General features: G+C 38.9%; 1 protein-coding gene across 1 annotated transcript; it reads right to left on the bottom strand.

Moving 5' to 3' along the window:
* Nucleotides 1-1188: 1188 nt before the first annotated feature.
* LOC116721515 (segment polarity protein dishevelled homolog DVL-3-like) lies at nucleotides 1189-16191 on the bottom strand. The gene is made up of 15 exons (XM_032565299.1): nucleotides 15576-16191; nucleotides 13370-13439; nucleotides 10742-10857; nucleotides 10120-10238; nucleotides 9586-9721; nucleotides 9073-9163; nucleotides 8854-8923; nucleotides 8625-8764; nucleotides 7696-7772; nucleotides 7520-7587; nucleotides 6797-6946; nucleotides 5584-5715; nucleotides 4693-4860; nucleotides 4320-4523; nucleotides 1189-2453 (listed from the first exon to the last, which is right to left on the bottom strand). Exons 1-15 carry the CDS (start codon nucleotides 15734-15736, stop codon nucleotides 2095-2097), a joined length of 2061 nt encoding a protein of 686 aa, XP_032421190.1. The 5' UTR covers nucleotides 15737-16191; the 3' UTR covers nucleotides 1189-2094.
* Nucleotides 16192-16543: the final 352 nt, after the last annotated feature.

Below are 16543 nucleotides of genomic sequence, written 5' to 3'. Positions count from 1 at the left end.
ATAAACCGCACCCAGGCCAAGTTATGATAAGCAACTGGACGACTAATTATTTATTTTTTAGCGCTTAGATATTAGCCAATGAGCTTATAGTTATGCAGAATGGCAAAGCGTCCTGTTCTTACAAAAGGACATAACTTATTAAATATTAATGAGTTGCAATTCCTCAGGCAAACCAGAGGGGGGCCTACAGGCTATTAACATTTAGTATTGAGAACAAGTAATGTCCCTTTCATGCTAAGATATTGAATATTCGGATATCCCCGCACTCAACAGGTGGTAGTATATTTTTCTAGGATTCCTACTGTTTTATTGCTATTTTTCGATTTATCTCTTGGCATTTTTAATGTATAAATACAAAACTTTCCCATCAGTTTTATGATATACATTCATGACGATTTCTACGCTGGAACTGGAGAAACGACATATTTGAAGGGATGTAATAAATGCTGGACAGGAGAATGGACGAACAGAATAGAAATGGATGGAGAGGGACATATTTATAATAACCGGGTGGTTAGATAATACATGAAAAGATGGATGCACATATAGGTAAATGACCAAAATAGTGAAAGTAATGATAGATGGAAAACAATTGTTTTATGGCTTGCACAGAAATGGATGGATAAAACAGATGGATGAATGAATGAATGAATGAAGGGAAAGGAATGGATGATTGGATGCAAAACAATCTGAAAGTGCATTAATTTTTATTCCATGCTTTTTCTGTTTTCAGTCCTTGAGACCCTTGTCCTAAATCAAACTTATTTGTTTTTAAGATTCTGAAACTGCACAGGCATCCAGTTGCATAGATTTTTAAAAAGTCAACTTTTTTTTTCTCTTTTTAGAAAAAGAAGCAACATCAGCTTAACGCACAAGTTTTTCCACCTGAATACACAGAAAACAGTTTGCTCAGGGTCATTCAGCTCTAAGGCCAATTTAACTTCACACATACTGCTTCTTTTATACTCTTTCCCCCATCCCACACACACACACACACCCACACACATCTGCAAACCAGACTGCCCAACCTTCACATTCCTACTTTGGACAGTCTGGAATCCACTACTTTCAAATGCAAATATGACCTGACATAGCATGGGAAAAATAAGCCCAAGAAAGTTTTTTTTTTCCTTTTTACCCTTACACACTGAATCACAAACACACAAAAAAAGACCCCACAAAACAACATTTATGTCATAAAACTATATTTATAAATAAAAAGACATTTTTTCCTTGATAAAAGAGTAGTGTGAAAGGCATGGTAAGAAATTTTCCACTATACATCATCATGAGACTGAAAGTTCTCCGGTTAGCTGATAAAATGCAACATTGTAGTGTAAAAAGGACTCTTAATGTTCAATGCTGCTGTTAAGCTTCAAAATGAACCTAGTTGTGACCAACTATGTATACAATAAATCAAATGCAACATTACAGTAAAAACGACTGTAATCCTACATACAAAATTTCTCATTTCTTTCTATCCTTCTCTCTTATGCCAAGCAAATACTTTAAACATTTGAATCCAGGTTAAGGTTTAGTGTTCTTCAGATTTATTTCCTTGTTAGAGGTCAGAGTGGGGACTATAAGAACAGAGGAAAAGTGCTTCATCCTCCTTTTTTTCCTGACAAGGATAGGAGAGAGAGGAGGGCTGAAGAGTTAGATAAGGAAAGCAGAGCAGAGGTGGGAATAGCAGCACAAATGAAAACCATCCATGTGAATTTGAGCCGAGTCATCTTCCCAGTTAAGTGTTTCCACCAGATCCCTCCCACTCCGGCTTTGTTCTTAAACAAACTTTTCCCCCCCTGAGAAAGACACTTTGGTTCCATCTTGAGCTTAGGGTGTTTCTTCACTGAAGAAAGTATGGACATTACTACTTGGGAGAAAAGCACAAGTGATGAAGAAATTTTTTTTTTAAATCAGCATGCAAAACTGGGTTGGTTTTATGCTTTTGGAAAAGTTATCAAGACTTTGAGTTACAGCTTTTGCGATCTCTCCTGCCTCCGTTGACATGTCATGATGTCCTCCTCACCCGAAAGGAGAAGGAGGACATAGGAACATCCAACCTGCTACTTTATTACCAACTCCAACACATTGTCACATCACGTCAACAAAGAACTCTCCGGCATTGCCCACCGCCATACGCAGGGACTGGCGAGAAGCGGTCAGCTCAGGAGGCACCGACGTCAGCTCTCTGCCTTGCGGAGCGCCAGGTGCAGAGGTGGACAGATGAGTGGGCTGGGGAGGCAGCCCGGGGGGGCCGTAGACGAGGCCGGGCCCGTAGACTATAGAGTGTGAGATGGCACTGCGGTGGCTGACAGAGCTACGGATGCTGCGCTCACTAGGGGGAGCTACTGAGCGCTCGCTAGGAGCTCTGTGGCTCCTGATCTCGGACTCGCTGCCACTGCCGCCGGATTTCCGACCCTCGTGCTTGCTGCAGTTAGAGCCGCTGCTTCCTGTAAAGAAAGAATTAGAAAAGTAGACAATTAAAGTATGAGTTTTGATGTTGTTGTAATTGTTTTGTGGAAACTCTTTAGACTGCTGAAGTTAATGTAGCCATTCATACACTGAAAAAGCTCTGGTAAAGCTGTTTTAAAAAGTTTTAAAATAAAGTATTCTTCAATTCCATTCAAATTCATTGACAATAAGAATTTCAGAACATTTATTCAGTGGGGTTGAAAAAATGTCATGTTAGAAAAAAAACAAAAGATAATTATCAGAACTGACAAAACAATGAAGCCCTTTTAAATAAATATGTACCTTTTTAAGATAAGAGTTTATAAAAACTTGGATAAGGACTGGTTTATCATTCTATCACGCACAGTGAACAGCGGAGTAAGGAAAGTTAAAGAACTTCTTCAATGGCCACTGCAGCAAATAGTGGCATCTAAGTGACTTCCACAATGTCTGCGTATTTTTACCCCACTGATAATAAACTTATTGTTCTCTTCAATGCTTTTTATTTTTATTTCAGTGGCCTTGTAATTGTTTCATAAGCATTAGCTTGAACATTATATTGTGTTTCTACTTTGTCATATATTAAAGTTTTATTTAAAAAAAATACACTCAAATAAAAAGTCAGATACATTTTTCCTCGGTGCCAGATTGTAGTCCTCTAATAACAATCAATAATATAAGTTTTTAACATATGTATATATTTTTCAAACTTTCCAACAAGTTTGTCTCATATCGCTGCATTGATTAAAATTTAACTCAATGCAACACATTCACAAAACAAAGGCTGACAGCAAATAAGTAGCCTTTTAAAACGTCATAAAAACATAAAAACACACTTTAAGGTTTGCTTCATGTTGCACATTTTAAATCACGAAGCACACACAACCCCTGCCCCCAAAAAACAAACAACACAACTAACATGTTGTCTCCGTGGGTCCAGCTGTTGTTAGTCAGGAAATATCTGAAAATCGCAAGCAGACGCCTCATAAAACCACAAAGCCTGCTTTTCCTCCCCCAGACGTTAAATAAACAAAATTCCTGGACATAAATATGGCCAGTTTTTTTAAATTTTTTTTATAGGTTTTCCCTCATTTCTCACTAAGCTCAGTTGTGTCTCGTAAAGCCAATCGAAACCAGCAATCAAACCTATAAATGTATTCATAGCATGACTACAAAAACTATTTGACTTATGTCAGTGGAGCAGGAAGACAACAGGAAACTAGTTCTCAGAATTGAAATTAGCCACTTCTGTGTGGTGGAGTTAGATGTCTAAAACGTAAAAAAAAAAAAAAAAAAACGTTAAATATTTTGAATATATTATATAATTATATTTAATATATATATTAAATTTCACATCAGATTGTCAAAGGAGTAAGAATAAGCCAAACAGCTTCTCCACCCTGGAAGAATAGGTGGAGGACTAGCTAAGCTAGCAGGATGTTTACGTACCAGGGGTCTGTAACCTACAGCCCCAGAGCCAAAAGTGGCTCTTTAATGTTAACCTCCTCTCAGAGGAAATATGTCTTGTGAAACTTGTTGGTCTTTTTTTTGGTCTGTCTGTGTGTGCAACGTTGGAGATGTTTAGATTGTATAAGTACAATCTAAAACGTCTAACAGTAGATGAAAAGAAATAAGCTGTTTTGTTTTAAAGGGTTTAGCTAAACTGAGGCCAAAAAGGGCTCTGATGATTTTAAACATTGCTGATCTACTCTACAGACTAATTTGGAAATAGTTGTAACAAGGTACATACTGGTCTATGATATGAATGTAAGCTTACATCTGTTTTTAATGCTGAACTGTACACAAACTGGCTGTGTGATTTGTGTGCTGATGCGAACCAGCAGGGTTTTTAAAACTCAACTCACCACTGTGCTGGCTCCCAGCGCTCCCAGCTGCCGGCCCCCCGTGGAAAGGCTGCGGCAGATCGTAAGGATGCGGAATGGGAAACTGATAAGGTAGAGGCATTGGCCAGGGAGCAGCACCTGGGTGGGGCAGAGGAGGGACTGTGTCCTGGTCCGAAGCGCCTCCGCTGGAACCGTCTTGGTCATGTAGTGAGAGGTGGGCCATATCTAAAAAAAGAAAAAACCAACAATTTGATTTAAACTTCCACTGTGCGTGTTGTGAGTCTTTCTCTCCATCGCCATATATAACATGTTGCTTTGTAGATGTTAGCACTTGTCTCTCTTGTTTAAGCAAATATTACAACACACACACACAAAAAGAGTTGCATCTGCTTACTGCCACAAAGGTCCCCGAAGACATAGTAGCACTGTTCGGAAAAGGTTATCTTATTAACAGTGTGCCGTATGTAGCCGGCTTTCAGCAGGTTGCTGGCGTACTTCCGCGCTTCCCGACGATCCGAGAACCCTTCCACATGATGGAAGAGCCAGTCCACTACATCAGACCCTGAGATGGAGAAGGCCAAACACATCTTAGAAAACACAAAGCTCACATTTCTAATGAACCTAGTCTTCACTGACTAGGTCACACAACGTTCTTTGCATGCCCACATTAGATTGTTGTGAAATCTCATAAGATATCAAGCAAATATGCAAACAGTATTTAGGCACTACAGACTAAGCAGAGACAATCTAAAACCAGAAAAGAATAATGATGTGATGGGCAAAGATTCGTGGTTTTCAAGCATTTCCTCAAAAAGAAATCTGCAATGTGTGGTGTGCATTTGAGCCAATATTTTGTAGAATCATAACTATGCTCTGAATCGTTCCATTGTAGCTGTGGCTGCATTTTCAAGATCATTGTGGTGCTGGAAGGTGGAACTCCACCACAGCCTCATAGCTACAGCCTCCAAAAAAAATTGTTTGGATCCAGAGTTAACCTGAAACGACTCATCCACCTTCCCATCAACTCTGAACAACTTTCTCTTTACATGCCCTTGATGAAAATAAGAAGTCCCACTGAAGTTTTCTAACACACCTTTCCTTCCACTTCACAATTATGTCCTCCGTTGTGCTGGTCTATCACACAAGTTTGTGACAAAATACACTGAATTTTGTGTCTGAAACATGATTACATGTAGAGAAATTCAAGAGGTATGTATGAATACTTTTGTGAGGCGCTGTATGTAAACTGACTCTCAACCATGTCCCCCTTCTCTGATAAACATACCAATAAAGGCGTTGGCGATTGTTATCTTCAGCCACATCCTGTCCCGCACCTCCAGACCTGACTCTGGACAGGCCATAGCCTTAGCAACCGTTGCCATGTCGCTATGGATCGAGAGATGAAAGTCATCAAATCCTGTGGAACATAAGACAACAAATCTTAGTAGTTTGCAGGACAGAAATATCACCCAATATCATTTAAGAAACTGAGCTACATTGTTGTTGTTTTTCCCCCGCAGTGATTCCAGAACCACTCGACTGTGTTACTGGGACAAATGCAAAAAATGTTTTGGAATTTGCCTTAAATAATGTCTGGTTTCCTGTAGTCTGAACTGAAATGGGATTGCTGGGCTGTTTTCATTGTGATTTTAAAACTAGCTTTAGCCAAACAAACAGCTTAGCAGCTGCAAAACAACCTGGTTGTAGAAAATTTATTCCTTAGATCGTCAATCTACCTCATAAATCATTAAACTCGGGGCTCGCCACATTCCAAGATTGAATATTTTGATAAAGAATTGGGGGGAAAAGTCTGTAGCTAACTAAATCCACCCGTAAATGTAAAACCATCTGCAATAATACACATAAAACTAGCTATGCTGAAGATGCCATAAATGCTTTTAACTGAAATATTTTTCTTTCTATTAAACTTCTTTGTTTCTGCATTTGAAATAAAGCCAGCATTCCAAAGCAATGATAGGTTTTTTATGACTTTTTGTAACTGTATGACACACATGTTTCATCTTAGAGCAAAAAACTACAGAAATGCAAATCAAATCAAAAGTCAGTTGAAAACTTCGCAGAAAGAGGATACATGTCTCTCCTAGAAATGAAGCCAAAACTTCTCGTTTCCAACGATTACAGGGAAGATTAAAACTTGTGAGTTATAGCTCAGTTTGGGGGAGAGTTATTGAACAGATGGAAGCTGTGGGGCTGAAAACTGGGACGGAGAGCTGTCCCAGGAATGCAGTATAAGGGCGAGGCCACGCTTCGAGTCTTAGCAACATGTTAGTGAGAGATAATGTTACTGCATTATTAAAATGGAGTAACATCATCTCAGACCTGCTAAATAATCAAGCTATAATATTTAAGACAAACTTGAAGCACAGCTTTTACATGATAGCAGACTATGTGGAGCCTAAATGAAAGTGACGACAGTTGGATTTAAATGCCGCAATAACAAGCCACAGCAGGCAGCGGTGGAGGGTCATATGACTCACTTTCTGTCTCGGGAATGGAGCTGCTGATGGAGGAGCTGGTGGAGGTGACGGTGCTCATGGAAGGGCTCATGCCATACGGAGGGTAAACCCCGGTCATGGCGGCTGTGTGGGACACCCATGCAGCTGGGTCAATGGGCCGGATGGGCTCACCTGTTGAATGTGAGGAGGAAAGCGGTTGAAAGTGGTTCGCCTTAATGTCAAAACAGGTGAGTTATGTTGCTTTCATTTGCAGAAATCTAACTTGTTTTCCAAAGACACTTAATTGCCAAGTAATTAGATTAAACTAGACCTGCACGTTCAATTCATTTGAAATAAAATAGCTAATGCATAAAATCACGGTATTATTACTGTTAAAAATTGACATTCATTAACGTAAATTCCCCTCCCTCATCGCCATGTTGTCCATCACCACAATGTCTCCCACAATTCATTTGCGTTTTAGCAGCTCAGCCGTCTATATGCATATGTAGACCTTTCAATAAGCCAAACGCATTACTAGATTTCAAATGGTGCTGAATTATAACAGTCTATTAAATATCGCAGGCGTGCAGTTCTTTACAATCCCAACATTGCAAACAGCTAAATTTTGATGACAACTGTGATTCAACATGTCCTGCCAATTTAACACAATTCCAGTTGTTAAAAAAACGTAACTCTTACACCCTCTCCATCTATTTTCCAACCTGTCTAAAAAGAATAATAAAAGAAGAAACGACCACTCACTCCTGGGGAGGGCAAAACAGCTTCGAGGGTTCGGGTCCCAGCACTTTGCAACAGTCAGAGTAATGGGGCTGTTCGAAACACAGATCATTACCACTAAATATAACCATTAAAAAATTATTTCCAACTCCTGTTTTATGGGGATAATTATGTGGAGGGTAGTAATGACGGCAACTAACCCTGGTTTGTGCACGATATCCCTCAGCACCCGGACTGCGTCGTCGTTGCTCATATTCTCAAAGTTTATGTCATTCACCTACACAGGGAACAAAGGTCAGAAAATTAAACAGAGTCAGGCTGTCTGAGTCAGTACACTAAATTAATTCCCACACAACAGTTCCTCAGTTGTGCCAGTAAATCTCACTGTGCAAAGCCATTATTTGGACTTGCTGTACGTCTCAAAAGGGGAAACTACAGTATATAAGAGTTTGGGAAAGAATGTCTTTTCCCCCCGTAAACATAGTTTACAAGATATTAAGGGCTTGCTTAAAAAACTAAAGGTCAGGAAAAATATTAAAAACAATTGTACTTCAATTTGAAAGATTCAGGTATGGAATGATTATAAGGAGTTTAATCTGTGTTTTTCACTGTTTGAATAAAAACAAGAAGACAAAAAATAATTTACTAAACAAATACAGTAAGGTTTGATTATGGTTATTTTCTTTTATGAGTTTGTTAACAGTGACTCTGCTGTTTTGATTTCGATTATGCTGTATGTGTACAAAAAAGCAAAGGTAAAATAATCCAACACTTTAGTTCTTGGTATTGACAGTAATTTAAGTTTATCTAGGTCTGTACCGTTTCTTTCTTTTTGTTTTTTTAGAATTGTGTGTTTTCTTCTTTGACTAATGCATGTAGATGTTACAAATGATCAAAATAAATAAATAAAAGGTACAGATAACAAATAAAGCATAGCCAGTTAAAAATGGTTGCATTCGGAGGAAATACCCTGAGAAAAATTGTGATTTCAAACTAGATGCAACTGCGTACTGTTAAATGCATACATGCATCTGATGCAAGAAAGCTCTTCTCTATTCAATATGTAAAGTATGCCACCAAAACCTTCAGGAAATCCATTTCTCTTTTAATTTCTTGTACATATTCACACCTGCAAGAGCATGTCCCCTGGCTCTATCCGTCCATCTGCGGCCACAGCTCCTCCCTTCATGATAGAACCGATGTAGATCCCTCCGTCTCCCCTCTCATTACTCTGACCCACAATACTGATGCCCAAGAAGTTGTACTTCTCTGTGAAGGAAGGGAGAGAGGCAAAGTTTAAAAAGTGAAAGAAGATAGTTTGTGGTAACAGCCAAGTCTAACATGAACTTGTGACTTACCCATGTTAAGAGTTACGGTGATAATGTTCAGAGACATGGTGGAATCTGTGATGCTGCTGAATGATGAAGACTGCAAAGAGCGTTTAAGAAAATGAATGAATAGCCAGGGCAGGTGGGGGGGTCAAAACAAAAAAGAAACATTTAAATCTGGAGGGAACTTTCATCAAAACATCTGTAGTTGAATTGCTGTGGTTTACTCAAAGGTCTGTGCTGTCTCACCCTGTCTATATTGGAGGCCTTTGGTTTCCGTCGGCGACGGCGATGTCGTCTCATTAATCTAGATGAGCTCTGCTCAGTGGAGCTACTAAACCTAAAAAGGCAATGATTTTTTATTTTTTTAGAATTTTACATATAGCATACAAACTACAACTCTATAATACATCAAGTGTAATTAACACATTACAAACTTAGTCATAAATAAGTCATTATGTTTTTATGAGCAGCATTTAAACACCGGTACGGAAGCTGCCGAGTCAAAATTGACATTTTAGTAATAATGGTGGCGCTAAAAGCCAAAACAAAGAAAAAACGTGTTTTTCTTACATGTACTTGTATCATAGAACTTTGTATCTGAAGTGGAAACTGTCAATGCTTCGCAAAAACTTGATAAAAACTGATCAATTTAATGTGATGTGAATAACAAAAAAGACAGTTACAATTTTACTTCACTCTGACATAAACAATTAACTATACGTCCTAAAATTCTCAGGACAGCAGTCTAGAACCTCTGACCTGCTGGTTGCGTCATCATCCTCTGAATCGAAGCAGGAAGTAGACTCCAGCTCGCTGCTCATGAAGGATGAACAGCTGTCGTAGTCGGCTGCTCCGCGTCCCATCGTTCGTGATGAATACCCGTTCTGCCTCCCACCTGCAGCAGCACAGCATTTTAATTAAACGTAAAAACTGAGCAGTTTCACTCCAGAAAACAAACAAAAAAACCCCCATAGAATAAAAAATCTCTAAATGGATATTAAAGTTCCATGTAGTTGTTCTTTTTCAAATATCTACTTCGAGTTAAGTTAAATTTAAAGCTTTTTGTTATGTCAAACTTTTTTTTTTCATCCTCATCTTAATAGGCATAATCTACCTTACATAACACTGAAGCACAATAAGACAAACAAAAAAAACTAATTAATTGAATCACTTTTCATTGTAACAAGGTAACTGTACATATATGTACGTCCAAATGACTGATAGAGAATTTTGTAAATCCAACAAACTGTGAACAATGCATTAAGAGCTCAGCAGGCGGCAGGACTTTCTGACCATGGTCGTTTGTGTGTTTCCGTCTCGGCCTCTCCCTGTCTCTGTCTCTCCTTTGCGACACAATGGAGCCGGTTTCTGTGTCATTGTCCAAGCTGTCCCGCCCGCTAGCTGCTTTCCCACTGAAGACGAAGCGAAAGCAAGAGAGAGAGACTCAGACACAGAGCGACTCCTGGTCATTATCAGAGCAGCTGGGTCATTAAAATAAATGTTTACAACTAATCTCTCTTGGTCGAAATCATCTGTATGGAGAGAGGCTGTTTTGCAGAAATGACAAGAACTTTGGTTCCTTTTGTGAGCATTGCATTTGTTTGACCATCATGCCAGCATGGAATATTTTAGAATCATATTACAGCATTGACGGGTTTCCTAAAGAGATCTCCTCTCTTAATAAGTAAACTGTAAAGAATAAGAAAAAAAAAAAAACATACAAAACTGCTACATTTTATACTCCTACACAAACCCAAGGACAAAAAGATTAAAAGTTCTTTCTTCAGAGATTAGGAAACAAAAGCCTGTCTAGTTTTCTTAACCATGGCACAGAAAAAAACAACAAAATAATAAAAAATGAAAAAAAAAATAAAAATAAACCAGACAAAACCGATCCGTCATTAAATATGCTCACTGGTAGGAAGGTGGTCTCGAGTCTCCGATTCCCCCGGTTCTCTCCAAAGGGGGTGTCTGCTCTAAACTGTCGGCCACTGAGCCGCCGTCCGTGTGAGCTCCATCTCCTGACACCAACTATCCACAAACAGAGTAAAATCAGTCAGAGAGTGAGGAAAGACTGCTGAGTACTAGGGTCCAACAAAGCAGTGTGTTAAAGCTACTAGACACGTTTCTGTAAGATTGTTCAAACTCATCTTGAGTCGTTTGTCACATGCAAGACAACATGTCTTGCACGATGGATTTTTTAAAATACATTTACATTTTTTTTTGGTAAAGCATTTTCTAATAAAAACCTACCTTCCCGAAAACAAGCATTCACATGCCTCAGATGACATCACTTTAAGGCAAAAGGCAACTGATCAGACTTCTTGAGCACACCCATTTGGATTTTCTCCCCTTTGTTTGCATTATTTAACCTTTTTTTTTTCATTCAAAGCCTCTGAAATTATAACATCTAAGAAAAAGATTGAATCTCACAAGGTGTAAAGTAAAGTTCCAGATGAAGACTGTTCAGTTCAAGAAATAGCTGCTTAATATATAAAAACCTACAATGTAATTTCACTATATGCAGCATCATCAATGCAGAGGACTGCTTGAATCCAATAATCAGGAGACCATTATAAACAAAGTGCAACACATTCAAAATATGCTTGCTATTAGAGTATCTGGCCAATTGGATGGACTTTTTATTCCCACTAGTGATCTGGATATTAGTGAACAGGATACTACAAAATACTGATATTATATCAGCAGTTGTAACGTCTTGAAATGGGGAAAAAAGTAGTGGGAATTTTTTTCACAAAGAAATTTGTTTCTAGAATCGTGCAGCCTTAGTTTAGAACCAGTAGATTAAAAACATTTAAAGTGCAAGACCACGACACGTTTAAGGAAAATTAAGCAACAGTAAATTTTCTTTGACCTCAATTTGCACTGAAAGGAAAAACTCAGAGGAAAACCAGGTGCTGCAGCTTAATAGAGGTAACAGTTTTGAACCCAGCAGAAAATCCCACATTAGTCCCACCTATGAAAAGCACATGTCCTTAACCTTTATCTAATTTACTACCAAGTAAAAAAATAATTTAAAAAAAGCGCACTGAAGTACATTCCGTTATTTGACGCAATTATAGATTAAAAATAATGGAGGTTCTTAGTTTTGATAGATTTAATGAAAATACTTTTTAAAACAGGTTTTTCAGTATTTGACCTTCCAATCCCTGATCAGAGCTGATTAGAAGATCTGATTTTGATCTCTGGGCGACTGATTGATGAATAACTAAATAGGTTTATGAAGAGGAAATTGATCATCCAAAATGAGACTAACACTTTAACACTTATGTCAAAAAATGGTGTTTACTATTGCCGGTTCATTGGCTTGCTTCTTGTGATGTCATCAACACATCTGTGCACAAAGCCAAATTTACAAATTCAAAAACTCATTTTGTAAGTTTTATGTAACTTTTTTCATTGCATACATTTTTGGGTAAAAAAAACAAAACAAACTGAATGGTGCTTTTAACACCATGTCGGAGGCTGAGTTTTATTTTTCAACAAAAGAACTAAATGGAAAGACTTCCAAAATATTTTTATGATAAGTTTAATTACTCAGCTGACAGTAAAGTACGGCATTATTCTGTCTGTCGAGCAGCGCTGGGATCTGCTGCCGGACGCCCAGGGGACAATCGATCAGATGACTGAAACAACAGATGAGCGCCGCAGACAAACAAATGGATGTAGCAGAAATAACTGCGTCCGTTTGTGGAAAATTTCAACAGCCCTGCAGAGATAAGCGTCGTCGTGCACGTGCCGACGGAGGATGTGATTATTTATTTATTTTTTTTAAATCCAGCCACACAATCTCTAAACACACTAATGAAAATTACCACAACAAAGGAGAACTAAATAGACAGCAGCAACTCTGTGTTGATGAATCTTGGAGAAAAAAAAATAAGTAAATAAAAGCTGTAATTATAACCACATGGTGGGGTATTAACAAGAGGCATCAACCACTTCCATCCAGACACAGAACAGTTTTCCTCTTTAAGTTTACTCTCTCCTCCCTGGGAGATTCAATCTTCTCGTTAGATGAAGTGAGAGGCTTTGTCATTGGGCATTTTCCTGCTATCCTGTGATTTCACTTGCTTTTAATTTCATTTGGGCAAACAGGAAGGGAGGCTATGAACCAGCACCAGATGTACTTCTTGACACAGGAGAGTTACTGGTGGAAACTCCAAGGGAGATTAATACTAAACAATGATCTATGTGTTGATTAGTTTGTCCAGTGACTTTGAAGGAAATGTTTGAAAGCTGCTGAGGCTTATTTGTTCATCAACGAGCTGAAAAGTAAAAACTGTTGGGGACAAAAAAGAAGAGTCCATGTGTTCATCCGAGGATCATTATCTGATAATAACATTACTGCACAGATGCTTAAGGCCACACCCTGGAGATGATGTATGGTCATGGTTGGTGCACAACAGATGGTAATTACTGATGCACTTCAATGGTACTCAATTACAACTCAAGCACGGTGAAGAAACACACACACACACAAAGAAAACAAAACATACTCCAGGACTCATTCGGAGCTTACCCATGACACCACTCTTCCATTAAAGCAGGGCAGCCTAGCGTTGTCGTCAGAAATCTCCTCCTTTACCACTCTGCAAAGAGAGAGAGGCTTTTTTCAGTCAAATGTTACCACAGGGATGCCCAAAGTCGATCCTCGAGGGCCGGCATCCTGCATGTTTAACGCACCTGGATCCAATGATGGCTCGTTAGAAGGCCTAAGAAGAACATTGACATGCTGAAAAGGTTGTTACTACCACCAGGGAGAGAACTAAAAAATGCAGGATGCCAGCCCTCGAGGACTGACTTTGGGCACCCCTTACAAATGGGAAAACACAGAGTGAGTAAACATGAGGGCGCATTTTGAAGCAATCAAGATGCGTAATGCATCCATCTGCCATAACAAACACAGAAGCAACTTTTGCTTTTTTTTTTTTCTTTTAAATTGTTGTTCAAAATACAAGACCTCAGGCAACAAGAGTTAAACAAAGAAACATTTTCTTAAAGTTACAAGTTTGGAAACTGCTATAACAGCAGATAGCCCAGCTAATTCACAAGTAACACCAGCTTGTTACGCTCACATAACACTATAAACAGGCATATAAACAGATGGGAAAAACTGATGTTTATGCAATGACCGCTTGAAAACTACAACTTCACTGAAAGGGTGTTTATTCTATATTAGTGAACAGGAACTATACATCTGCATCAAAATTAAAGTAAATCTCAGAAGAGATTATTGTGGTTATGAACAATGGTAAATTATTTTAGGACTAGTATGAAAAGTTGCTGCTCGTTTTCAAAGAGAAGCAACCAAACCATTTTTATGCATCTTTGTTTAAATTTTTTGGTAAAACAGAATCCAATATTTCATAAGACATGGGGTTCATAAACTGTTTAGTAAGTTTTCAACTTGAGTAAAAAATTTTCCCATTTTGAATGTTACAAAACATGACTGAAAGTCTATCTAATAACTGAGCTGAAACCACTCTTCATAAAATACCTTTTGCTTCTGCTTCAAACTGTACATTTTTATTGTTCAGGATCTTCCATTGTGTATTTTATGCACACCAGATATATGTAATTTGGTATATCATTGCTATATTTAAACCAAATCTTTTTCTTTTTTTGCAAAATGAACTAAATACTATGACTCCCAGATAAAAATAAAATAAAATTATACAGTTACTCACATTCTACAGCAATAATGTGTTCTTACAGATGGCCATATAAAGCAAAACTTAGACTTTAACAACGCTTTGCCACACAAGAATAAATTTGGCAGAAATTCAATGTTCCAAAAACTGTCAAAGTTATATATTCAAGCAAAAATATCAAAGCTTAATGAAACTTCCTTGAGAAAGAAAGGGCATAAAAACTACACGAGCATGTCATTAAATAGTGACAGTTCAGAGATGAGGTTTAGGTGGCTTTTTTTCTGATTATATAATAAACAGGAATGAGTATTTCCCTCTTGCAATTTATTTTACAAGTTTTTGCCCCACCCTAGCGGGAGTTTATTCAGGGGCAACATTGGAAAACTGGCGCAAGTGTTGCCAAAAATGTTACATACAGTCTTTGTAATTCCTAGAATCTAGACAGACTCTGTCTAAAGGAGGATAAATTGCCCACTTTTCCCTGCTGTGTTATAACACAAAAGAGCATGCTCATAAAGCTGCCAGAGTGATGGAGAGGACATTCCTGTGTCCAACTCTGCATTCCTCTGGCTAATAGACAACAACAGCAGCAGGGCCCTGCAGGTCTCACCGACTCACACTGGCTCTGGGCATTTTTGACACTAGCAAGTTAGCATATATGCTTTCAATGCATGGACCTGCATCTGACAGTACTAAAGTCAGAACAAGAATCCACCACTCAGGTCATTGACCATAATTTCGGTTTTTGTCGATTTAAATATTTAAAAGTCTTTTTTTTTTCTGATTCGGGGAGACTGCATCACCAAACTTGGTCAAACAAATTCGAGACAAGCAATGTAAACAAACGCGGTCTGGACGCAGAGCAGATCCGCTGTGGAAGCTAGCAGCTAACAAAGAGACGGCAGAGCACCAACAACCTGGCAATGTAAAAGAAAAACGAGGAGGACACAACTGGATCAGGAGGTGAATTAGTTAACAACAGCCTATTTCAGCAGCGTAGTCTTTAAGACAACATGGGGTCGTTATCCTAAACCCCACGGTACACACACAATGATAATAACCCCCCTTAGTTACCCGAAGTCATCGTCCATAGATTTGAAGAAGAACTTGTAGTTTGGCTTCTTCAGGACATTTTTGAAGTCCGCTAGCGTGACTTTGTCCGCAGGCACGGGAAGCTTCACAAGGTACGGTGTCTCCTGGTCGTCGAGGTGGTAGATGATTTTGGTTTCCCCCATCCCGGACTGTGGCTGTGGCAGCAAGGCAGGCTGGGTGCATCAAGCCGAGGGCCTGGCAGGCTCCCTCTCGGGCCCCGACTCCCCGTTGCGTTGGCGGCGGCGGCTGGGGCCGCGGTTCTCCGGTGTATTTCTGGTTCGTCAACTCGCCGCTTTTAGTCCTGGTTCGGTTTTTTTCCCCCAGTGGCAGCTCAACAAAACGACTAAGCACTGGAAAGAAAGGGGGGAAAAAACTTGCTCCTCCACAAAGCGTCCCAACACCGACCCAAAAACCCAACAACGATTGGTTCAGGTTCAGTTAAATCCCTGATATGTTGCAGAAAGGTTTGGGGGAGATGTGGAAAATCAGCTATGAAACTGAAGCAAAAATAAAGATTCTCAAAAAGGGTGGCTTTCCCTTCTTCGTAACTGTCGAGCTCGGTACTTTGTTGCACATGAAAGAGTAAAAAAAAAAAAAAAAAAAAGAAGAAAAAAAAATCGTTGAAGCTTGTCTTAGAGGGGCGCCATCTACAGGTCAGGAGGAAAGCTGCAACAGAGTCTGACTAAAAATGGGTGAGTGTGAGGAGCCTAATGCATTAAAAAATAAAGTGGGTTTTGAAAGACTTTAAAAGTTGATACCATAATAAATCATTTCTACCTTTTCCTACTCTTAATGAGACGTTCCCTATTCAATTAAACTAAAAAAACAAACAATTTTGTTGGGGATAGAGGGAGGAGGAATATTTAAAATCTACAATAACCTGGTTGATTATATTGCGAAGCTACTATTTCCTCAAGCCAACCTTTGATTCAACCTCGAGCGGGGTAAAT

Source organism: Xiphophorus hellerii, chromosome 6 (genome assembly GCF_003331165.1).
Source record: "Xiphophorus hellerii strain 12219 chromosome 6, Xiphophorus_hellerii-4.1, whole genome shotgun sequence".
NCBI classification, from domain to species: Eukaryota; Metazoa; Chordata; class Actinopteri; order Cyprinodontiformes; family Poeciliidae; genus Xiphophorus; species Xiphophorus hellerii.
This window is presented reverse-complemented; position numbering and strand designations above follow the sequence as displayed.